The sequence below is a fragment of the Dysidea avara genome, chromosome 14, assembly GCF_963678975.1.
Source record: "Dysidea avara chromosome 14, odDysAvar1.4, whole genome shotgun sequence".
In the NCBI taxonomy this organism is placed as follows: domain Eukaryota; kingdom Metazoa; phylum Porifera; class Demospongiae; order Dictyoceratida; family Dysideidae; genus Dysidea; species Dysidea avara.
In genome coordinates, this window is record NC_089285.1 from 5,068,075 (window position 1) to 5,095,183 (window position 27,109).

Here is a 27,109-nt window from a genome sequence, read left to right on the forward strand (position 1 = left end):
TTATAAAGTTGCCAAAAGTGGTAACTTTTGTTTGCAAGAAGTAGCCAAAATTGGTAATTTTTAGGCTGTCCAATAATTTCCAAAATTGGCCTTGTAACATACCTGCCCTAAAACCATTCCCTCCATGACAGTTTGGCAGCATTGGTTAGGCACAGCTAAACTCAAAAATGTCTTCAGGCCATCCAAAAAGTTTCTATGAAAAAAAAAGATCTATTAACAGATTTTTATGCTGACTGACTCAGTATTAACTTATTGATGCCTCCAGCCAGCATAACTCAACAATGGATAACACTACAGACATGATTTCTTCTCTGTTTTGACTTCACTTCATCCTGAGATGTGCCTTTTTGCCAACCACAGTATGTTCAATACATGTATCATGGACTTGCCTTTGTCCTCCTTTGTGTCCTAGTTATTTCGCTGACAACAGAAGGTGTCAATTCACAATAGCACAATGGAGCTTCCCTGTGGCTGTGTTGCATGGCTTATCGCCCATATTTTCCATAGTGACTGGATTGATTGCAGACATGCATGCTTCTCGTACTGTTCTTCATTTGTAATTCTGTGTAACAGGAGGAGCATACTGATGATTTTCTGTCTGTTCAAACATTGTATTGCGTACTGCATTAACATGCAGTATGCAATGTTCAAATGGGCAGAAAATCCCGCTTAGTAGCTGAAAACAAAGCAAAATGGCCACCTCTTTTCTGTTATGTAATTGATCATTGGGCTCACATTCTGATGCAAGACTACTTTTATAGAATTCCTGGTGCTATTCTTTCTTCTAATGCGGTTTATTTGTCATAAAAATGTTATTAATAAAGTAAACAAACTAAAAGTATGAATTTTAATTTGGATTAGGGATCAAAGAATTATTAAATAGTGAAACAAGGGAATATTGTTAAAGAGCGTTGAAACAAGAAAGGTTACCTATGCTATTATAGTTGACATTTCGTCCATAATTCAGTCATGATTAACTGAAATGAATTAGGGTTAATATTAACTAGTATATCTGCAGGTATATAGGCAACCTTCCTTGTTTTAGCTACCTCAGTTGTTTCACTACTTTTTATTTCTTTGATCCTTATTTTTTTCTTCTCAGTACCTAGGTCAGTATGCATATGTGTGTGTGTGTGTGTGTGTGTGTGTGTGTGTGTGTGTATGTGTGTGTGTGTGTGTATTTAACATTGTTATGAAATTATTTTGATTGTAACTGGACAAGGAAATGATGCACCATATGCACAGATCACAATAATAGTGGAATTTAAAATTCTATAGTGCATTAGTTAATATACCACCTAAAATAATATTTTATGATCAAATACTGAATGATACTTGATTAACTACACAAATTTAATTGCCAGGAGCAGACTGTGCAGTATGCAGTGTTAAGTAGAGGTGTACCGATTATTGTATCGCCAAAAAGGCCTGCCATTTTATGTAAGTCCTCAAGTTTTGGATATATCTATCATTGAGTCAGTACAGAGATGTGCTGCAAGGTTTGTGGTTAATGATTATTCCTACCACTGAAAAGCTAAACTAGCCAACCCTACTACATTGTTGAGACCAACTAAAAGTTAACTCTTGTTATTATGTTTACACAATATTATTAATTGACATACCTGACACTCAGTTACATCTACTTCCAGAAGAAACCATCTTGCAAGAACAAAAATGCAAGATCTTGCAATAAAAAGGACCTTTTCCTGCAAGAATACTGCACGATCCTCCAGGAATTGGACCTTTCTCCTGCAAGATTTTATCTTGTAATAAAAAAGGACCTTTTCTTGCAGGATGGCTCTATATTGATGAATAAAAAAATTAAAAGGGGAATAGGGATCACTGAAAAAAGCCATTAAACAAGAAGGGTGGTAATGTAAACCACAAATTCCTATTTTGACTCTGTATCATAAATTTTAGTTACATGTTCTGTCATTTTGAGATGAGTCAAAATAGGAATGTGTGGTTTCAAGTTCAGTGCGAGCTTTGTTGTTATCAGACACACTTGACTGCATTATTAGAGTATTTACATGACTGCTCTTGGCTGTCAACAAGACTATACATGTACATTACACACATTCCTAATATTCAGCAGCTGTTGTCTTGCTATATGGTCAGGACATTTAGTCATTGTAGTATCTTCATGCAGTGTTCATGAATACTCACCAGCTGGTATGATACTGAGCTAGCTAACTACTTGTCACAAGACATGGAACTCTGATGAGGATATAATGGATATAATTATATAAGTTAAACATTCAGTACTAGTGTTTGTGCATTTATCATTTCAACCAAGACTGTACACAATAAGAATCATATGCAGATTTTCCAGCAGTGCACGGACTACAATTATTGTACCGAATATAATGCCAGAAAAGAGATACGTATTACATAATATACAGAGTATGTTGTATTGTATCCATTGGGTATACCAAAGTGAAATCTATGTTGTGGAATGTATATATGTATGAATGCATATGGCTTCCCAGAAACAATATGTGGCATCTACAAATACGATAATTATTTCACATAGCTATAACTACTACATCATATACAGTCCTGTAAACTGTACAGTAGCTATTCTGCATCATTCACAACAAGTCAGATACTGTGTAGCTACAACATCTATTGTAAACCATGGATTATCAGCAGCATGAATTGAAGCCATGTTGTTTACGCAATGTGGTCAGACACTAGAATTATGGCTCTCACAAATAGTTTCAAATTTTAACAAGACTAATCCTGACCCCACCCAACTTTAGGCTTTGCGTGGAAAGGAAATATGGTATATAGAAACTATAATATTCATAGCAATGAATAATCTCTGGTATCAGTGCAATCAGTTAATTACCGCTATTAATGATTTTGCTGAATGTCTAAATGAAGGAGGCCATGTGATGTTTTAACTCTTGACTTTAGCAAAGCTTTTGATAAAGTCCCACATGCCTGGCAATATCAGAAACTCTTCCTTTATGGAATTTATGGACCAATATTAACTTGGCTCCAAGCTTTTTTAACCAGATCCCAGCGTGTCATTGTAGTTAACATGAAAAATCTTGCAACTCATGTACTTTCAGGTGTGCCACAAGGAACAGTGTTAGCCCCCCTTTTAATTCTGTATATCAATGATCTCCAGTGCTCTGTACAGTTCGTACAAGACTTATAGTCTGTTTTGCACTAAAAGAAATATTATGATCACTTAATTAGTCTGTGACATGTTGACGCATTTTAGTACCTGTAAATCAGGTATTCCATAGCGACAAGCACACGCATCTTGCTATTCTACACCCTCTCATTTAAATTAAAACTACTCCATCATTTTTAATCCAATAGACATGAAATTTTCACAAAAGCTACTTTAGTAATTTTACCAAAGAAGAGCGTTTGCCATTTTGAAATAGCAAGTTCAGATGATGAATACCGTGGAAGTAAAGAAAAGGATTTCTGGGAGTGTCAACCCGAAAGACTAATATGTGACCCTATTTTGGAAAACCATACATTTGGGCACATGCAAAATTTGTGGGAATGCTCAATTGAAAATTTCATCGATTTTTTTAATTAACTTTTTTTTGCATATTCTGATAAAGCAACTTATTAAACCTTCTTGCTGTGAAAAAATTTTCACATCCACAGCTTCTTTATTCTAGGAGATATACTCAATTATATCAGGCCATGTAGTAGTTTCACGATGCGTGGGACAGCAATTAACTACAAATGGGTTGATTTGTTCATTCCCAAAACCAAACATTTTCTTGTCTTTAGCCTAGGGACAATAATACAAGTGATTTAATTGAGGAAAAGCACAAAGAACACATGATTAAACTCTCAAGGATCTGTTTTCATCCATTTTAGATTGTGAGAAAGGAGATCTTTGTCAACAAAGTGATTTGATTTGATTTGTCATCAATTTGTCACACCTGATCACTATACACTTCTATTATATAAACTGATTGAAAAGTTAGTTTGTTATGTATTAGATAGTAAATTAGCCATATCTTTGGAATGCTTCAATGTATCAACACAAAATTTTCACACAAGGTAGATAACCACTCAGTGCTTCATTGTACTATAAAAAAGAAAATTGGACTATGTGCCCAAATGCATGGTTTTTCAAAATAGGGTCACATAATTATGTGATGATTGAGAAGCTAAAAGACAAAAATAAAAATGCACAGCTGTTTAGCATAGTATATCATAAAAGTATCAAGGCTCTTGTGTGTAAACTGTAGGACTAGTTCTAGTATAAAGGGAAAACTGTAGCTCAGCAATTCAAGTTTAGCAGTTGGGGTTTGGACTAAACTGTGTACTAGTGTTATCCAGTAAAAAAGTACAGAACATTTGCTAAAACCATTTGCAAGTTATAGAACAAATTAAATTTTATGGGAAGCCATATAAGTGAACTGTACTGAGCACCCTTAAATGGTAATTGCCTTTCGACCCTTCAAAATGCAAATTTTTACTTATTACAAATAAAAAGAGCCCAATAACTCATACTTACTTTATCGCAAAAATCCCCCTATCAAGGAAGTTACAACCACCAAATACCTTGGAGTATTAATTGACAGTAAGCTTACATGGAACAACCACATACAGTCTGTTGCTCTTAAAACTGCCCAAGTAAATGGTTTCCTGCATCGTAATCTAAGACAATGTCCCTCAAATATTAAAGCGATATGTTTCAAGTCAATGGTTCATCCAATCCTTGAACTATATGCTTCCTCCGTATAGGCCCCCCACACTAATGTTAACATTCAGAGACTAGAAGCTGTACAAAGACGTGCAGCCAGATTCTGCTTCAACAAATTTTCTCCATACTCCAGTGTGACCAACATGTTAGAGTTTTTAAGATCTATAGAACCTCCAAACCAGAAGGAACATAGCCAAACTCATTATTATGTATAAAATAATCAATAGAAATTTACACATCTCTCCAACTCACTGATCCCCAATCAACGTGATTCAAGAGAATACTTTACCCAATTATAAACTGGCATATAAATTGTTCCTTTTCCCCCTCCACTGTTAAGTCATGGAACTCGCTCCCCCCCCATTGTAATTAACTCCCCTACACTTGATCAATTTTGTAATATGATTAATACCTGTGCGTTATAATCTCTTTTGATTTCTGCACAGCAATAAATATTCGTTATGTCTGAGTCTCTGAGAGCTATCCTCATGGGCGTGCGTCTGCTTTGTGATCATGTGATGTAAGAATCCACGTGATGCTACAATGTGCGATTTCGGGCGCGATGAAGACAGCTGGGCAGTGCGCTGATTTGGCAGACGTCGAGAACATGAAATACAGGTATTGTAGTGTTACATGTGTGTACTCTCGAGACAGCAGGCAACGTGGGAAAGGCGCTAGGCCTATGACAGGAAATAGTACTACACGGGTACTTTGCAAGTTTAATCCTGTGACCTTGATCACACTTAGAAGTTCTAATGGAAAATCGAAACCCATAATATAACACCATTTTCACTAGTCTGGCGGCGCCCGCCCCTTCGCATAGAGTAAGGGTCTGGTATGCTTAGTATAGTGGAGTTGTACCGGATTACCAAAAACTGGTGCAACCAATCAGAACGTTCCACGTTTAATCAGCGCATTTTTGTTTATGTTACATCAGAAGAATGAATCAAATGCCCTAACAGTACTGAAAGAAATAAAAGGAGTTAGCTAATAAAGAACAAAGAGAAGAAAAGTGTTATTTCGGGAAGGGCTTTTCGCCTTGTTTGATACGCGAAAAATCCGGGTTACGCTCTGATTTCCTAGGTAGGGAGACATGTCTATTCTATAAAAGTAGACCAATCCACTTTCGCCTGTGTAAAGGCGAAGGAAGTTCAATATCACTGCCACAATTTTGAGTGAGGCACTTCCGTTAAGACCATTTTCGTTACGTCATTACATTCAAATTAAATTCCTCCAGAACAACTCAGTGATACTAAGCAAACCAGACCCTTACTCCATGCGAAGGGGCGGGCGCCGCCAGACTACATTTTCACATGGACACCCAAAAGTGCATGGGGCTTGAATAACCCACTCCACGAGAAGCTATGTAAATACGCGCGAGTTAGCTGTTTTAAATACTGAAAACTTACCCTTGAACTTACCAGAGGTCTAGTCTCGCGTGGCCAGACCGCTTTTTTCCGTATATTGGGTGGGGAAAAAAGGGTCTGGTGCAACTCCAATAGCTGTTTACTTCTGAGCTGTCCCCACATTCCGGGGAAGATAATTGAATAACATTGGTCACAAAGGAGGTGCCATGACATCAGTAAAACTATGAAGTATTCCTACACTCCTGCTCCAGTTGTGAGTCTTGTTACACGATGAGGATTAACTTTCAAGACGCTATAAAAGAGACATCGGAGCAAATTAAGATTCGTTAAAGGATAAACAGATCTCTAGTTAACTTACTGACGTCATGGCACCTCCTTTGTGACCAATGTTATTCAATTAGCGTCCCCGGAATGTGGGGACGGCTCAGAAGTAAACAGCTATTGGAGTTGCACCAGACCCTTTTTTCCCCACCCAATATACGGAAAAAGCGGTCTGGCCACGCGAGACTACCAGAGGTCCTTGGCAGAAAATAATAAATAGTGCTACACCATATCAAATACACTAAACTATTAGAATCTCTGAGACAAACAGCTGCTTAACAGTGTTGGTAGGAGCATGTATTAAAATCTGTGGATGCTGTCACTGCTGATTGTCTTGGTGGTGTAATCGACCACCATTGGTATTGACTCTTGTAACAATGCTGTGATCATCATTCAGCTAACAATTGACCAATTAGCTTGGTCTGAAATTATAAAATGCTATTAAAGAACTACTGGTACAAGATCAGTCACCATATTAGATAACTGATATCAGATCAGTACAATATCGATAGATCGGTAATGAATTTCCTAGATTGGATTGGTATCGGTAAAGCTTAGAAAAGTTGAATCGGTACATCTCTAATGAATGTGTCTGCATTTATGGGTTCCCACACTCATCATATTTAATTCAGTCTTGCATAGCTTCAAGTACACAAAAAAAAACGGAATTTTCAACTACCAGGTGCCATGCAGCTAGCTAACTCATCTGAAATTAACCGAATATGTATTACTATTTTATTATGTTGTGCAACAACACATAATTAATTCTAAAGGTAAATAACTTGCAGTAATAAACAAACATAACAACACACATAAGAGAATGTGTATACTATTACTTAAAGATAAAGATTCATTAATTCTCGGATTTCATAATTCATGAAGTTTTTGTAATTCTTCAATTGCATTGCTATGCACTGCTAAGGAAGCGCTTGTTAAACAAACCACTTTTAACAACATATGCACAGAAGTATCTTCTAAACTGTTTTATAGTTTGACTATAGTGTTTTTCCCCACAAATTCTTTCGACAAAGCCTCAAAGCTGCTCTTCATTTTTGTTCATGTACGTGGGGATAAGCCCCCTTTCCAATTCGAAGGGATTGTATAAGTTGAGCTGAATCCTGAGAAACAGCTAAAAATTAAAAGTGAGTTTTTTCTCAACAGAGTTAACATTTTAGCCAACCAGATGATTAGTGGTAACAGCAAAGGTGTCAACAACAGACACACACTGTTTGGCTCCACTACAAGGCAAGGGCTGTAATGGACACTGTACTTATATGGCTTTCCCATAGGAAATGTATTGTGAAAATCTGAGTGAAGTGTGTTTATGCTGGACTGGGATTATCATGTCATGTGTTTAGTTGTAAACATGTCCACATTTTGTGGGGAGTCTCAGTGATGTTCCTGTTAGACTATTACTACAGCTATAAGTTCATACTATGAACTTGTATGATAAAGAGCACTTCATGTTCCTGTTGTTACACACAGGTCACAGTGAGGCTGTCATAGCAGTATCATTTAGTCCTGATAGAAGGTGAGTATGTGTATAAAGACCTTATGAAATGTCGGAAGTTTATGTAGATGTGTGTACTAGCGTGTTAGTGATTGTAATTACAGTCCAGCTCCATTCTCAGTATTACAATTGGGTTCTTTTGAACCAATTGCTGTAAAGTACAAGTTTTTTTTTGTGTGTGTGTGTGTGTGTGTGTGTGTGTGTGTGTGTGTGTGTGTGTGTTCATATAACTTGTCATTATGTTGTACAGGGGTCTAGCTAGTGGATCAGGTGACTGTACTGTTAGATTATGGGATACCAGTACTGAGACTCCTCATCATGTTTGTAAAGGTGTGTATAGTATAGTGTGTACTGTGTACATGTGTTGAAGATACAGATCACATGGTAGACACTGTGTATAACAAGGATACAATCATATAATAGTCTCCATAACTGTATAATACAAATCTTTAATGTACAATAGTATATACAAACAGTTCAGTTATCACATGTCTCTTATGAGTCTTCAGTGTCCTACCAAGTCTCTGAACTGTCTTGACAACTTGTCCAGTAGACACGTGATGTAGTCTAGTTGTGGAGGAGATGATGTCCAATGTATAATGAGTTGACTGTGTCTGAGCTGACTCATAAGTAAACAGGAGAGTTCTCCAGTCTTGTTCCATCATGGTATTCTGTGTATCGGGGATGCATTCTTTTGATATGGACTTAACAGTTAGCAGTGTCTATACTCAGTAGTACAGTTGAGAGCCTTTTCATTTCTGTAACAATCCAAAGTGCTGTCTATTGTGCATCTAGCTTCTTCATTGCTAGAAGGACTTGTTGTCCAGGGTTAGCTGGGTATACTCTTTCTCTTTTATGATTAGAGTGTTTCTGCTGATCTGACACGTGACATATACTACGTATCTCATTTTACTAGAAGGAGTTTCTCCTCACTGTAGTCAGATTGATAGACCAGTACTGGTTAGTTAGGCACTGACAGTTACGTGTAAACAGGATCTCATAAAGAGGACAGTTCAGTAGTGACATGTTTGGTATGTAGTTACATGAGCAGTAGGAGCTGTGATTGTTCCTCCTGTTCCACAATCAATAACTGACTATTGTTGAGTAGTGGAAGACTTGACTTTGTGACAAAAGATGGACTAGTATAGTCAGCTACGATCATCATCGTCTGTATTGGTTGAAGGGACTTAACCACTCTGTGCAACAGTTTGTTGTATTGACTACCAAAAGCATGTGATACCTCTAAAATGCTGCTAAAGCATTAGGCCATTTGGACAGGGAATCAGCTTATTGGTTTGGTCTGCCAGTAGGATGAACAATATTTGGAAGTTATATACATGAAGTTCTAAGGGCAGATGTTGTGATCAAGCCCTGCTAGACTTTGATGACCCAAGTATTTGTAATGTACAAATGGTCAGGTAATACCTACCTAATTTTCACAGTGGCCCTTATCATTGCCAGACACTGTTTTGTAGCTTTGTGTTGCTCAGCTTGCATACTCAACAACATTAGGTTGTTGACAGGACAGCCCCAAGTCCCACATCTGAGGCATCTGTAGGTAATGTAAATGTGTCACCACAAGCAATTATAATAGTGATTACTTTAGACCATTAATCTGTCATGTTCAACTGCCCACTTGTGGGGCCATGCCAGCAAATCTAGCACAAATATACTGGTAGAATTAGCTAGACCAATAAATGATCTGAGCATTTATAAAGTACTGGAATTGCCTTCTGGCATTAACTGTTGTTTGAGTATTTGAATTCCAGGTGTGAGACAGTTTTTTTTTTTTTCAGATAAAACTGACTGTAGAGGGTGGTCCATAAATCCAATTTGATGAGAGATCATTAGCATGTGAGGCTGAAAAACTACCAATTGTTGACATACTATCAACACAGTCCTTGTGTGATCTCTTAACACTTCGTCTTGTCTCCTATGGCATGTTTGTGGATCAGTGTGAACTCCCATAATCTCAGTGCCAGGGCTGAATTTCATCTTCTCAGTGGAGTCCTTGTGCTTATAAGTAACTGCTGAAATATAAGCACTGTGGTTCACAATTAATTCCTACAATGGTCACATCAAAGGTATCATTTTAGGTGTTCATATTGTTGTTGAAATGTGCTTGTATAGCTAACACAATTGAGTGGTACCTTATTGTAGTGTACATACTAAAAGGTTGATGTAGTATCTTATCTTTCTCTCTTGCTCTACATACATGTAGCTCACTCCCATTGGATCCTCAGTATTGCCTGGTCACCAGATGGGAAGAAGATTGCATCAGGATGTAAAGCTGGCAAGGTGAGTGAAATGTGTGAAGTTGTCCACCCCATTTCCCTCTACCACCCTTAATAATACTCTTACTACTCCAGTAGAACCTGTCTAAAGTGGTCACCTTCAGGCCAGAGATATTTGGTCTTTATAGAGAGGTGGCTGCCTAACTCACTATCATATCTCTATAAAGCAACCATAGGCCACAAACCAAGGTTTGGCCTTTATACAAAAGTTCCTGGGATTGTAGCTATCCTCACACATGTCTACACTTCAATCCATTACTTACATAACAGGCATAAACAAAGTAGTAGAAAGGATCACCAACAAGAGCGAGAAGCCACTGTATGGAGACATTATCACTAGGTGCTTCGCTACAAAACCAGTGAAGGAAAGGGTGTGGTTTAACCTTTATTTTAGACTGGAAAGGCAGTTACCTGGTAACTACACAATTGTAAACTCTGAAGTAAATTCAGGAAATTAACATATCGTGAGGTGAGCTTTAATTAGAATCACATGAAGAGACAAAGCCATAGAGTGGCTACAAGCTTATCTATACTGAACACAACTGTGAGTATAAAATGTTATAGAAGTATAAAGTAGTATAACTGGTTTACTCACCATTATGGCTGTTGCTGGCTGCTTTGTGAGAGGCTTTTGTGTAATGAAGTGCTGTTTTACGTGTTATAGAGGTGACCGCTTAATGCAAACTATTTCTGTACAAACTGTTTAGGAATCGGTTGGGACCATAGTCACGTGGTCATTTTGCTGAGGTGACCGCCCAACTCAGGTGATCGTTGAGAGGTTCCACTGTACTACACAGTTATACACAGTATGTTAATACCCTACTACACAATGTGAGACATATCCAATCCTTATGTGAAAATTTCCCTTCTACACACCATGATACAATTGTTATATCTGTTTATCATACAATTTACAGGTGTGTATATGAGACTCAGTAACTGGTAAACAATTGGGGAAATCCCTAGCTGGCCACAGACAGTGGATAACATGGTTGTCATGGAGACCAATGCATCAGTAAGCAAAATTAATAAGCTCATATGCAGACCATGTGTAGATGTTCTGCATATAGTTGTGAGACTGAATTGTATGGGACTTGTAAATGTGAAGTCAAACTGTTGGAAATGATCAGTGTGGACTTAGCTTTTACCTCCATTAGCTTTTATTGTAATGCCAATGGAAAGTATAGTCAATTAGCTACAGCCTGTACTTGCGGAAGCTACATAGGCCTAACAACCACTGTATCATTTTTTTGCAGAAGCTGTACAAGCTTTATGCTTGCTTTCAACTTTTGGTCCTTGTGTACATTTATCATCATTTGTGTTAGTAGTTATAACACTTTGTGTACAGCAATCATAACAGCCTGTGCTTGTATACACTATATTTTGCATTGATTGTTACAAAATATTTTATGGTACATAATTCCTGGCAGGGATCCTGACTGTCGTCTGTTGGCCAGCTCATATAAGGTCAGTGTCAGAACGCAATAACTCAAGATTGTATAGTACACAATGAATAGTATACTGTATGTATTATTAGTAGTGTATTTACTCTGCACTATAGTATAGTAGTGTATGTACTCCACACTATAGGATAGTAGTGTATGTACTCCACACTATAGGATAGTAGTGTATGTACTCCACACTATAGGATGGTAGTGTATGTACTCCACACTATAGGATGGTAGTGTATGTACTCCACACTATAGGATGGTAGTGTATGTACTCCACACTATAGTATAGTAGTGTATGTACTCCACACTATAGGATAGTAGTGTATGTACTCCACACTATAGGATAGTAGTGTATGTACTCCACACTATAGGATAGTAGTGTATGTACTCCACACTATAGGATGGTAGTGTATGTACTCCACACTATAGGATGGTAGTGTATGTACTCCACACTATAGGATGGTAGTGTATGTACTCCACACTATAGGATAGTACAGTTCACATATGGGATACAAGGCTAGCTCATTCAGTGATGATGTTAACTGGTCACAGTCAGTCAGTGACTTGTGTACGATGGGGAGGAGAGGGACTGATATATACCTCATCACAAGATAGGACTGTGAAAGTGTGGAGAGACCGTGATGTGAGTGTAGTGTGTGCGTGTGTAGTGCGTGCATGTGTGTGTGTGTGTGTGTTGTACTAGTGTATGCATGTGGAGTGTGTGCGTGTGTTTGTGTGTGTTTACGCATGTGTAGTGTGTGTGTGTGTATGTTAGTGCGTGGGGTGTGTTTGTGTGCATTTGCATGTGTGTGTGTGTGTAGTATGTGTGCATGTGTATGTTTTTGCGTGGGTGTGGGTGTGTGTGTATTATCCATACCCACATTACAGAGTTGACATATTTCCCCTTCCATAGGGAATATTATGTAGGACACTATCAGGACATGGTCACTGGGTTAGTGGTGTATATGTAGTAGTAACTGGATCATGTGAGTTCCTGTTAAGGTGAAGACACTGTATCTCAACACTGACTATGTGTTAAGGACTGGACCATATGAACCAGCTAATGACAGACTGTCTAAACCAGAAGGTATTGTGTAGTAGTTCAACATATGACCTCTCATGTACATCTGTGTTTATTGGTGAAATATCTTGAAGCTATTTTGGCTTGTCATGATGTTAACAGTACTAACATTTATTGTATGTGTCAATGAATGCAGAAGACTTCCTTGATTGATATGTAATGATGTTATTTAGCATTACATAATGTGTTGTTAATTTGGATCTCTACACAGGTGACCTCCACCAGTTGTCATTAACAAGGTATGACATGAGCACCAGTAATAAGTACGGATGGTACAGTGGTTATTACCATATTAGGAAGTGATCAGTGAAGAACTACTTGTGTCAGGATCTGATGACTTTACACTGTTCCTATGGCAACCATCCACCAGCAAGAAACCATTGGCTAGAATGACAGGTAGTTACAGTACAGTGAAATACAATATTGTTTAAACAGCACTTACTGGAGAACATGTAGTTGACCTTATTATATACACTAACCTAAAATTTCCCATTTGGAGGGTCACAGTTGGCCATAAAAGTAGGTGTGGTCACGTGTCAGTGCATCTAGTAAGAAAGTGACCTTAGTAATGATGTCTAGTGTTTTAAAGTGTGCATTGTAGTTCCATGTTGTATCACAAACCTTCTCCCAATACAAAGTGTGCCTTCCAGCTAAGATACACTAGGTGTCATGTTTGGTTGTGCAGTCATTCATGGCAATAATATTATATCACAAATAACAGTATATCATCACTTTGAAAATTTTACGTAGTATTTCCTTTGATGTCTGAGGTTACTAAATCCAATAGAAACCTGTGGTGGGGTTACTAAATAGTTAGTAACTTGTCATCTTGCTGGTGGTTGTTTACTACTGTACATTCATCAAATGAAAATCGGCAAAGCCAAAAAACAGATTAATGGAAGCACCCATGACTTGGTCACCTTTCATGTAGTAGTGATGTCTGGTTGGGATTTTCCAAATAAGGTGACACCATCATGTGGTAGTGTATCAGTTACCAAAAACTTTACAAATCTTTCATTAAAGGGGATATTTGGAATCTAAATTAAAGCTTTCATTTGGAGTTTCTTGTCATTTGATTCACCAGTGAAATCATCAAATATTTTCTTCGTGTCTGTATAGGCCACTAACTCATTACTCTCTATTGATGTGTGATAATATCGGTTAATCAATTATATCATGTATATCATGATTGAGATTAACAAAAAGCTTATATCATGATATGATAACACATGTGCATGTGTTATAACCACGTTTTGTAAAATGGCTTCCAACTTAGTACTGCTCCCTACTGGAAATAGTGGCGGATACAGGGGGGTTGCAATGGTTTCAGCTGAAACCCCCACCGAAAAAGTGCGTGCACCCTTACGATTTGTGAGTGATAAAGTCACCAACAGTTATGCATAGTGTGTCACATGGGACCTTTTCTACTCGTACTTTTACCTTTGAGATCGTTAAATATGGTATTATGGCGTTGAAGCGTATTAACCACCCCTAAAATTAATTATCATTTTAGTGCTGTTTTGCTTCAAAACTTTCCGCGAAGGCTTGGATCAACTGTGAAACAATGTTTTGGAGTGATTTTTATGATTCACTATAGATCTATGTAGCTATACGCCACTGAGCTATAAGACTGAGTTATCAACCTCAGCTGGACTATTGCTGGTGAGATCACAGTTATTGAAAACTTCCTGAACCTGAAACCCCCTCTGAAAATTCCTAGATTTGCCACTGGGAAATAGCAAAGTTTGACGTTATTTGGTTTCAGAAGTGATGAAAATGGGAAAATAATGGACAGGAGAGGAGTGATCTGCTAGCTAGGTTTACTCACAGACTTTACCATACTTGGGAAATACAACGAATCTAACTTACATCTTACGATGAAGAGTAGCGCTTATTAGTAGGTCAGCTCTGTCTCCGTCAACTTCCAAGTCTAAGAAAAAGGAACACTGTATTTCACAAAAAGTCTCTACACTTGAGGTTGCCAGCATTTTAAGCATTGTGAGGAGTCGGTGATGGAATATGAGTGCAAAAACATGGAACCATTGGCTACAGTTGACAGTGTTCTGTTTCTTCGACTGCTGCAGACACTGGATCCAAGGTACAAGCCTTCTTCTCATGCCCACTTTACTCGAGTATTGTTACCTGCCAAGTACAAAACTGTTAAGGGTGCTCTGTACAGTTCCGCGTATGGCTTCTGAGGTTAGCACAGCTGGGGTTTACTAATGGATTCCCATGGTCACCAGTAATTATCTAATTAGTCTGTGGCTTGTTTAACATGTGGCGCACCCAACGAGACAATGTCTTTTATGTTGAAATAACTTGCCACAAACGAAGAAAGAAGAGCGATACATGAAGGAAGTGAAGTAAGTGTTGTATCTTCTTCATCGTGGTCTAATAAATATGGCGATCCGTAATTTACCGATTATCTTCTGGTTACGCAATTAAGAAACAATAACTGTGGCCATGGAACAGCTGCGGGCGTCTCAGTTTCTACACCTTGATACTAAAATTAGAACTAGTTTGTCATTTTAGACCCGATAGGCATGAAAATTTCAGATGGATAACCATGATGTTTATGCATTAAAAGAGCGTTTGTCGTTTTTTTGATAGCTCCTTCTGGCAAGGAATGGCGTGGAGGTAAAGAAGACTGATTAGTGCCAGCACAAAAACGGAAGAAGAGTATCTGATGACTGAGAAGCCAGAGAACAAAAATATAAATGCACGTTTGTTTGTACAGTTTTCAATAATGTATTTTTAAAGAATCAAGTCTGTAGGGCATAAACTGTGGGGCTAGTTCTAGTTTGAAGCGAAAATTTATAACTCGCCTTCTACAGTGAGTTAAGACATGGGATTTGGACTAAAATGTGCAGTAGTGATAGCTTATTGCAAATAAAAAGAGTTTAGCAGAATAGTTTAATCTGTTCCTAAGTTATAGCAGAAAACATAATTTACGGAAAGCCATACGCGCAACTGTACAGAACACCCTTAAGGTGTCCGTTGCAGGTTTGTTGAGTAATGCTAGCTGCTTAACTATGGATATGTGGACTGGGTGCCATAGCCGTTCCTATATGGCTGTGACTGCTCACATAGTGATGAATGGAAGATGAAGAGTTTTTATCTTGCAAATTGTGAGATTACTGATTCCCACACTGCTGATAACATAGCTACTAAACTATCAGCTATTATGGTGGCGGTATGGCACTGGAAACCTTAGATGTAGCAGTTAGAAACCTTACCAAAGATTTACTTAACTAATTACTTTATCTCATTATTGGTCATGTCATATGGGGCTGTTTACATCATAACTGCATGACACAGTCCCTGAGGGTACACATGAAAAATCAAAAGTTGTTACACATTTACATCACATGAAGTGCCATTTGTGTATTACATGTCACAACATTCATAAATAATTGATGTGATACATACAAAATGAAACAAAAATTTTGATGTCACGAGGAGTTAATAGTAGTTTGCCTGTGTAGCCAGGCATCACCACTCAGGTTGAATGCAGTGAACACCGGTAAAGAAAACAGATAAATGTTGTGGAGACTGCCGACGAACACATCATAACTACTGACCAGGCTGAGAAGAATGAGTTGTCCTACTTCAAGTACATAAGGTTACATCTAACTCTAGTTTGTTTATGAAGAGGCTAAGTTCCTATGCATTACTGATGAAGACTCCTGTAACTTTGCATATCCGACATATGATACAGTACTAGTGCCAAGCATCTGCCATAAAGTACAACCATGATCAACCCTTTGTATGGAAAGTGTACACTGCTTTGAGTGAGGTGGAATTATGATTACCATTACAGATGGCTGTATACCTAAATTATTATACATAATTTATTAACACTTCCAAAATTGTGTGAGTATTAATTTGTACCACAAAGTTAGGGAAACTAGTATAAGATGGTCTCGGGCTGAGTATTGTATAACAACCATACATTTACTTTACAGGAAATAACTGGCAAAGAACATCACCAGATTGACTGGTAATAAACCCATCCAACCCCAAAATCAAGTTCCTGGTTCTTGAATTTTAGCTCAGCACATAGTTGCAGGGCAGTCAAGTTGATTAATACTCAATGATATACTTTATATACACACACTACTGACAAGCTCTACCTCTTTTAGAACACAGGGAGGTTGTATTCCAGCTGATCTGAAGACCATTAATAGAAGCTTACATTGTAGTGTAATTCTGCCATATACATTGTCATGGATGTGAGAACAACTACAGCTTTATGTCTGCACTGCCTCCTTAGCACTTGCCATCTTTTAGTTATTGCCTGAGTCGAGAAAGAAACTCGGAAAGAAGAGTGTATCGTTTGAGAATTTACTGAGCACTGTTGAGAAATAAGTCTCGCACGTCTCTTCATGCTGCAGCTTCATGTATCACATTACAGACCTTGCTCACAATAGTATCACGTAGAATGAAATGTAGTGCTTACTGTAGTCTGCCATATAATGCTGATTCATTCATGCACAAGTTGTGCCACGTGCTTTCGTGGTTTTGATAAACAAGTAATTCTTAAAATCGATGTTTCTATCGACCTGTTGGATGAAATACAGCGAAACTCTATAGCAATACAGATAAATACTAGCATTACAAATCTATGGATTCGCCATTTTTTTATCTTTATCATGGTGCGTGATGGCAGCTTTTTCTTCCTGACGAAGAGTGGTTCAGCTGTATCTGTCAGGCCTGTAGGGTACAAAAATTCATAGAATTGTTACTACGTTTTTACCAAGAGTATATAATAGAAACCAAGAGTATCGAATGGTGTATAATCCTGTGATTAATCATTGCGTAGAGTAATATCGTTTTCGTATTAGGTTGTGTCATACTGAACGTTAACGATATTTTGTTTAATGGCGACAGGTTTAGGTGCCACCAGTGCCTCTGCCGCACCAAGTAATAAAACAGCTAACATTTGCAATGAAGTCAAGCGAAAGAAGAAGTATATGACAAGGACGAAGCAGAAGAGTTGAATTTCATCACTTAAAGAAGTAGACGTGCATGTGCTGGTGGAGGAAGTTGGTAACGATTTAAAGTCTCAATTTCCAGTCACTGAAACGGAATGTCGTCTCAAAGTATTAGCAACTACTTTGTGCTGCGAGGGCAAAACCCTTACTGATATCGTTGAGTACCACCGTAATTTATTTGTAGAGCTATACGGCCAGCGCAACAAAGTCTCCTTTACGCAATTTCAGATAGATTGGCAGAAGTATTGCAGTGCATTTCTGTTAGAGGATGGTTTAAGCCTGCAAGGTATTGGACCATAGTGTTTCAGAGTTTTGCCAGGTATGGGTGAAGTTTTGTGCTGCCAATAATATGCCAGTGCCAATAAGCAACCGTGTAATGATAACCATTTCATCTGGTGTTTACACTGCTTTGCTTCAAATTATCAACACACTTCTGGCATTGAAACACAATCTCCATTAGAAGTGATGATGATGGTGGTGTTTATTACAGATTTGGTGGTGCTACGTTATGTGAAATGCTCAAGAAAAGTACCAAAAAATTAAAGACTGGAAAAGGGCAAAGAGACACGCTTTCCCAAGAAATTAGCATTTTACAGGCAATCAATACCAAAAATAAAGCAGGTATTCCAAACTACCTCAAGTTCCATGACAGAGGATATATGTATTTCCCACACAAACTGCTCATACTGTTCCTCCGTAACGTAGATTCAGTTGTAAGGAAGGTAGTAAATCCTCGAGGTTTTCAAGAATATGGAGATGATTTGGTCAGATAATTGGAGTACACTGCTTTTGCTTTGATATACTGCTCTAGTAGAGCACACCATATATGGAGCATAGTTGACAAAATACTGCTAGTAGAACAGTCAGTTTGATTTAGATAATGTATATGTTTGGGTAGTTGAGGTCCTACTGTTATATGTTTAAGCACTGACATTTGTAATACAATTAGGCTGCCCATGTTGAAGTGAGTGCACAAACTGATCTATATGAAGATTTTAATTCAGTACTAAATACTTGTCTTCCAAGTAGTACATGTGAGGAACGTGTTTTTCACAATGTGTACTCAGAATTTGTTAGAAAGTTATGCAACACTCGCATACAAGAATTTTTATCTGCTTCTAAACAAGACACTGCAACAAGAAAATGACTAGTGTCAACAGTAGATCTGAACCTTAGAACATCATTGTTGACACAACATACAAAATTAGCTAGTAAGTTAGTATGAACTACAAAGTGTTTACGTGTCTGTACAATGTATACATGTATCCAGTATGTCTTAATTATATTTCTTCTTCTTTAATGGCATCTCCAGAAAAGTTAACCTGTGGTCTCTGTGTTGTTTCCCACTGTGATGCTCTGTGATGCACTCCTTTACTAAGTGGGAACACCTCGATGTAGCAAAGTTGGTAGCACTCAACTTGCCTCCAGCACTATGATTATATTGGCTAAATAGGCTTCAACAGCTGAGCCAGATATTCGAAGTGGTGATAGGAAATATTTGGGGTATGTTTTGAAAACCCACTGAGTAAATGCTTTGAATCCATAGTAGTCTATTCTTAGCAGATCCCATGCTAAAGGCAGAATTTAAAGCATAATGCAGTCAAATTATTTGACTAACTTTGCCATGAAAAAGTTTCGTTGGGTTGATGATGTATGTGGATAACTTGGATCTAAAGGGAATAGTATTTTGTAACTTAGTTATCCAGTGTGTAGACATTGATATGTTCAACAGAAGTAAACAGATAATAATTCTTATAACTTTTATCAAATTTCTAAAAGCCATGATGCAAAATACTGGTAGCCTGTGTCGAATATTTTGTACTGTATCTGAATTCAAGCTTTTAATCTTCTCATGACTTAGAAACCTGCTTTCGAATATATTGTGACATGCTATGAGATACTCCAATGTTTCAGTAGTTTTCAAAGAATCTAAGGGTGGTGGATTCTGGTTTGCATACCAGTGTAGTTCACTCATGACCAACTCTTGCTAAAAGAGAACATGTATGTATAAGACTTTGTACATACAATGGATCCTTGGTTAAGTTATTTGAACACTTAAATTATCTGATTGTGACTGTTCGTATTTCACTGTTGCTAGAGTGTATATGTTTTTTATTGAATGTGGCATATAAGAAAAGATTTTAGGATGTTACACCTTTTTAAAATGGTGTTCAGATAACTAAGGATTCACTGTAAATATTTTGTGGTTTACCTGCATGATGTTGGCTGGAAACACATTCAATTTGGTCCAAGAATCTCTTGAATAGTACACCTCCTTCAACTTTGGTGCCATTCTAGTGAGTTGCTGTTTACTTCTAGATATTTCGCGCTTGTACAAATCATTAATGCTATCCCACCCAAATGAACTCTTTCCAGATCGTTGGAATGCCTTTGTTCCTCCCAATTTTGAAGAGAAGGGAGCGTTGATGATATTCTTTAACTGCAATAATGTAATTATATTGACAAGGGTGCCTATCAATACATTGTGTATATACCTGGTGTGTTGGACAAACCATCCAATAAATTTTGTCAGGTGGATGAAATGGATTAAGCATCCAAGGTGTTATCTCAAACTGATCTTGGGCACTTTTGTGGTTGGAATAAGCACCTATATGTCCATGTGTGGCTTTGATTGTAGCCAAATTGGAAGAAGCCCCATCGCTTACAAGAAGACTGGTTTTGAGACCATGAATTTGAAATAGTTTCACTGTTCCAAATATACAGGTTATCAAAAAGTTCATGTCTACTGATTGAGCACTCGTGAAATAGGGACCTACAATGTCATAACTACTAGTGAGGTCCCTCCATAAAAATTGTAACACATAGGAAGTTTGTATTGGATTTTGGGGCTCTTTGAGATACTGATAAATGTCATTTAGTGGGTGCTAGATCTTTGTATATCATAGCCAAGCCAGATAGTGTTTGGTTTCTAGAATTCCACAGTAATTGGCAAGCTACTTTGACCTCATCAAAGATTAGGACTCGCATCTGCTTGTGGTTCTAGTTTACCTGACTTGACTTGTTCATTTTTTAATATTGCATACTGAGAGACTTGATTAGCAATGCAATGACTGCTTGCCCCGGGTTCATGTAAGAATGCTCCGATATAGGCTTGCAGGGTTGAGCGGCATGGGAGTTGAAGTATTTCAAATGATTTCAATGCTTCATATGCTGCAGGACTGTGAGTAAACACAGCCAGTGCTGTTGTAATCATTAAACATAACATCAATGTAATGTGTAAGCTGTTTATTTACCTATTCTAATTGTTGTCATGTTCCACCGATTGCTGCAGTTACGTGACACTATAATAACAAGATAAGTTTACATGCTTAAATGAGCACAGTGCAGTAACAATGATAACACAATTCAACATTAATGTTTTAAAACTTTTGTTTTTGGTATGTTCAGTGGAGCCTTTTTATAGTGGACACTTTGGGACTACTTTGAAGTTTTACAAAAGTGCAAAGATTTTAAGCTTTTGGGCCAAGTTTTTGTCCTCATTATAGACATTTTTCTCATAGTGTCCTAAAGTTAGATGGTTGATTTGCAGTGTAGCAATGTATCATCACCCTCCCACTAAGCACACACGTAAGACCCATACAGTGGACCCTCGGTTATCCAAACCCTAATGATAGCAGGCAATAGTAAGTGTGTTCGGATAATGGAACACCATACATTTATATACAAAGCTCTTACTGTAATCTTAAATTCTAATAGAACAGTCACTTCCATTTGGATAATTAAGAATGAGGGACAGATAATTGAGGACCTACCGTATATGCAAAAACATTATATATGACATCACACACACTATAGTCACTTGTAATCATGACAAGTTCTTCAAGCAAAAATCAATAGACACCACAGTAAATCTTACCATTTCTTCTTTGATCTTCTGCAAATTGTTTAATCTGTTGTTACTATCAGTTTTCCATATTTCCCTCATCTTATCACCAACACCATAGCTATCACCTTCTGTGAATATCCTTTGTAAGTCTTCATTGCCCACATCATCAATTTGGTTTGTAAGGGTACACATGTCTTCATGTTGCTCATCAGCTAGTGTGATGTCAGTACTTTCATACTTTATAAGTTTCCTTCTGTCATTAGATCTTTCCACTTTAGAATTTGATTTGCATTGAAGTTGGTTAGCAGGTGACATGTTTGTTAATTTTGCTAACTGCCGTTTGATCTTTCTATCAGGACTCTCAGATAGAGTTCTCTTCTGCTGCCACTCCAAATCTGACCTTAAACGCTTACATGCTGAACACAACTTCATCAGACCCCTTCTCAGTCATTGATGCATTAGAAGCCAAGCAAAACCATACTTTACAATTCACAGAATCTATCTGTTGAACTGGAGTTTCAGCTTTCCTAACACTTTTTAGGTCATACCTTATTACCTCATAGTATTGCTGGTATGCGTCAAAACTGATTCCTGGAACAAAACTTGTATAGGGAGCTGGTCGAGTGTCTCACAAACTTTGCACAAAGTGTTTGCACATCACTGCTGGTTTCCAAATAACTAGTTTCCCATTCCTTCATTAGCACGTGCACTGAATAATGCTGGCCTTGAATTGTTATAACAATTCTTCAGATATACCCAAGCGGTGGGTGATAACACAGATCACGTTGGGTAATAACAAGGATGGGGTTGTGGTCGTCAGATGCATGTGCCATTACGAAGCTCAATTCTGGAAATAGAAGACTCTGTGTTTCGCAGGCGTTCTGTAGGCATAGTGGCGAGCTGCCTTCATTGTTGGGCAGGTCGAGTGACTGTTCACCAGCCAAGTTAAGGGTGCCCATCTTAGTAAGTTGCCGAATCTCTCGCTAGACTACCACAGTCCCACAGCCAACTCAGGTTGCACAGACATTTTTGTCACGATAGTTTTCTATACTTGGCCATTTCTTTTAAACACAGAAAAGGTGCTGGGAACACCACGAACTACCTTAGTTACCCCCGCTAGAGCACAAATGCCATTACCGTCACTATTGTCGATAAAATTAATGAATAACGTAAACAAACGTCTACTGAAATATCCGTGTCTACGCAGTGGTTAATCACAGGGGTAATACGCCGTTCGACATTCTTGGTTTCTATTATATACTCTTGCTTTTACTAACCTGGTGTGTGAAGTCTTGTTGGTGTGGGATGCATAGTGCATCGTAAACATCAATTAGAAGTAAACGGCAATAGCCTATCACTGCCCTGCCATCGCGTAACATAGCGGCTTGAAAATCACTGTGATGACTGTAGTCAAGATTACTACTAAGCTAGCTCTTAGGAAAGTTGTAACATATCACACAGCTATGTAATGAGGGCCTAAAAACTTTCATTATATGTGTGGATTAGTGCTATACCACCACCTTATAACTGCATGGAAACTGGACACCAAAGTTATTGAAATCACCACTGATATGTTACAAGTTCTGTGGATAGCTTGGAGTTTACTCACTTCAGATGTATTGGCCACACCCTCCAGCTGAGTATTACTAGGGGACTACAGCTTGGATTTGTTTCCGTGTACTGGGGCATGTTTGTAAACTTGTGGAACATTTTCACAAGTCAACTAAAGCCATGTACATACAATGTATTCTTCATGGACTTACCAGTGTCCTCCTTTGTGTCCCATTCATCTCAGCAGACAGCGAAAAGTGTCGATTTTACGATAGCACATGATGGCTTCCCTTTGTAACAGAAATCGTTCGTATTTTTCGTAGTGACTATTTTGATTGCAGAGGTGTTTTTCGAACAGCTCTTGATTCATACTGCTGTGTAATGGGGTGTGACCTCAAAATCAACAAACTGACTATCTTTGACAAGATTTTCATTCAAAGGAAACCACTTTATAATATACAAAACAGCTGATGTGTAAAACAGTCGTACAGATAAATAAAGCTTCCTCACGTTTCGATCTGTAATGTCTTCACTTTTCAATCTTTTGTTAATCTCTGATGATGTTACAATACCAATAAATAGGTTGGAGTCCTCAACTTGTTGATTCCTATCACTGCAGGGAATTTCATGCTATTTTGTTAGCAAGATCGCCTTTTTCATTTGTGCGTGGGCGGAAAGCCGCACATAAGGAAAAGGTAGTCTGAGACTACGTTTTGAGTGTGATAATAAAAATGTTTTTGTGTGGGTGATCATTTATTTTATGTGTGTGAGCAGGTGAATGACTCTAAATTAGGGCTGAGCGATACTGCCATTTTAGTATCACGATCGATACTAAAGCCACTATTCACGATACTGAATACTTCACGATACTTACAAATATGTCAATCATAGCTGGTGCTACATAGTGTATTCCTCAGTATTCCTGCAGGAAGTCTTCAAAAGTAGCATCAAACTAGCCACTAGTTATTGTAACACATGCTTTGAAGTTATGTTATGGTGTTCACACCTCTCTGCAGGGGTAACCAGGTTATGACTTACAAGGATTCTTGAGCCTGGTACAGCATAACAAATGGCTTTTTAATGACAGTAATGTACAGGCATGGTATCACGATAGTTAATAACAAAATATCGCGATATCGATACTTTCAAAATATCGCAATATATCGCTAAAACGGTAGTATCGCTCAGCCCTACTCTAAATGTGGGTGTCACCCGTGGAATGCGGGTGAGTTGGAAGGTCTGTATAATGTAATATTTTGTGGACCAAAAAGGTAAAGTATAGAGAGGGGTATAAGATTTTTATCTGACATTATGGTTGTTGTTCTGCAAATAAAGCATATGTAATCGGTAGTGCACATAATCAATAAGTTTTGCTTCTGTCACAGAGGAAACCTTTTCAGAATCTTTAGCAAAAATCAGTATCACAATATACCATTATTTATATCAGTGCATCTCTATTTTCAGGAATCTTTATATAATAATTTCTGCCTGTCTTTTAATTTTGTGTTTTAGTGCATGTCTATAATTTACTGTATATTGTATATTTTATAACTAACTCCGGTGCTCAAAACATGCTGGTCTTGCAACAGCAAATGCCATACTAATACTCACTCAGCCCAACATGTCATGCTCCTTTTGAGATATGCTATTGTCGCCAGCAGAAGTACTCCACAAATATTTGTCTTATAGAGTTACTTCGCATTTTCATCTAAGCCAGGCTGCTGTACACTATCATTCTGTATTAACTATTGGCTCAATAATGACCATTACCATCCTAAAACTCATGAGTAATAGCCAAAATGTTGGATCACATATGAAGGAAGGTTTTACTTGTTATGATATTTCTTCATGGTAAAGCCAAGTAGTAAAAGCACTCAGAGTGTTTTTTGTGGCTTTACCCATATTATATAAAATAGTTTCAATATTTCAACTTTAATGTACAGGATTTTTTATCCCACACACAAGTAAATTTAGTAACAATGTTTTGCTTACATGGGTACTAATATTAAACAAAGCCACACATGGGATACACAGTTTTTTTTTAGAAAATGAACTTGTCAGTAAACCGGGACCACGCCCACTGGTTTTAAAACATGCTTATCTGTGTACTTAACTCACATGGTCTTCAGTTTTTATAATACGATGGTTAACATTTCATGTAGTTTGGATGGTGAAGATCGTAACATTTTTTCCTATCTGATCCTATCAATGATGTTGTCACTTGACAACAATTTAATGTAAAAAGTGACTCCAGTTTCTTAATGTGGCAATTAACCTCTGCATCATTGGACCATAACAGCATCTCTACATCTGTCACTTGCTTTGCTCCACTAATCATATTCTCTATAACCCTGTCAGTAACACATGTAACTCATCATTGCATGGTATGACATACCTTCTATAGTGAAACTATGATATGCTAGCCAGCTTAGCAATTATCCTATAAATCAGTAGTACATTACTGATCCTGTAGACTCTGTACATGTGTAAACTGACATACTAATCCAGGTTATTGAAAGGTCACACAGTCATATGGCCTTTGTGGTGCTTTGTTACTCAGAGAAACATGGCCATAATACCCAATTATTTTCAGGTGCGGAGTTTTCACTCTTTCTTACAAGAGGTCATTCTATACCAAATCTTGACCCTCTTGGATTTTCGTATAAACATGGACTCTACTAAACTTTATCACACCAAAATTTAGCCCATTCTAATGATCTCCCTTTAAGATATGACCACTTAAAATTTTATTTTAAAGCATCGTTTAAATTCTTTACAGTCTCACTTTCCTTTGTTGGTGGTTGAGATGTGGTTCCAGTGAGTCATCAACAAACCCATTTGACAGTAAAGCTATGGCTGTTAAATGTTGGATCGATGAAGACTGGCCGAATAGGATATGTAGTTCATGAAGTGCTGGACTCATTTCATGATGCTGTGAATAGACGTCTGATCACCAATGTGAATTTTGCTTGGGCCAAATATTTGGTGTCGTCAAAATCAGGACCTGGATACTTAACATTACAAAGCATGAAGAGTGGCCAGCTGAAGTACACGCCACGTTAAATTTTTGATGTGATTTTATGTCTAGTGATTTTTATAATGCTATAATTATACACTATTCAATTCAATCATTTCTCTGTGCATCAGAATGTTTGAATACAAATTAGTGTTGCCAACCAGTATGGAAAAACCGGTTATTAACTGTTATTGTCTAGGTCAAGCCAATTATTGGCTAAAAATCCTTTAAACTAGTTTTTCCCATCCACTTGGTAAACCATAAATTACCCCTGTTAACATCATAACATAACCTCAAAGTACGTGTAAATATGCAGTTGTAATAACTGTTATTGTAAGGCAGGATGTTGATGGTCACTTAACATGGCTTGTTGAGTACCATTATGTCAATAACTGGTCAATATCCAATTATTCACCTTCCAATAACCAGTTTTAGTAAACTCTGCAGGTTCACAGCACTAATAAAATACAGGTCACTAGGTGGGGGAGGTAATTCCAAAGGCACATTATGAAATTTGCACCTAACTGATAGGCTGCTAACTGGCATAGTAACATGCCATGGAGCGAATGCAGCAGGTTGTTCTCTTCTAGGAACACGTATGTCCTTTGCCTTCTTGGGTGGTTTGTCAAATTCAGGGTGAGGGCCCTCATTATACCGGGTATGTGAAGGTGTGGTAATAAAATGGTAGTGCAGGATCAATTCGCTTTGAAAATTCACAAACAATTTTCCTCATTCCGAATTTTACTTCCTTGACAGAAAATTTTTGCCAATGCTATCACGTGTCATGCTGAAGAAACATCCATCATTGTCTGTACTGCTTGCCCTTGAGTGTTCCAATGGTTTCCTACTGATAGTACACTCCCATCTTTGCCATTCTCAGCCTAACAAGTGCTATCAGGGTCTCCTTCGAAAAGCCTACTGAAATTTACCACAAATAAAACAGAGAGTATAGGTCTAAACTGACCAATAAAAGTATTTGATGCCTGTTCA

General features: G+C 37.8%; 1 protein-coding gene across 2 annotated transcripts; it reads left to right on the forward strand.

Moving 5' to 3' along the window:
• The first annotated feature begins 5,206 nt into the window (after positions 1–5,206).
• LOC136244884 (notchless protein homolog 1-like) lies at positions 5,207–26,169 on the forward strand. Of its 2 annotated transcripts, none has more exons than XM_066036432.1 (13): positions 5,207–5,305; positions 7,861–7,906; positions 8,136–8,215; positions 9,682–9,969; positions 10,107–10,183; positions 10,450–11,194; positions 11,610–11,646; positions 12,118–12,273; positions 12,544–12,582; positions 12,633–12,717; positions 12,923–12,950; positions 13,008–13,107; positions 25,883–26,169. In XM_066036432.1, exons 6-12 carry the CDS (start codon positions 11,187–11,189, stop codon positions 13,012–13,014), a joined length of 360 nt encoding a protein of 119 aa, XP_065892504.1. In that variant the 5' UTR covers positions 5,207–5,305; positions 7,861–7,906; positions 8,136–8,215; positions 9,682–9,969; positions 10,107–10,183; positions 10,450–11,186; the 3' UTR covers positions 13,015–13,107; positions 25,883–26,169. The 2 variants fall into 2 exon arrangements, with proteins under 2 accessions (XP_065892504.1, XP_065892503.1); XM_066036431.1 differs by lacking the exon at positions 25,883–26,169 and adding an exon at positions 15,322–15,504.
• Positions 26,170–27,109: the final 940 nt, after the last annotated feature.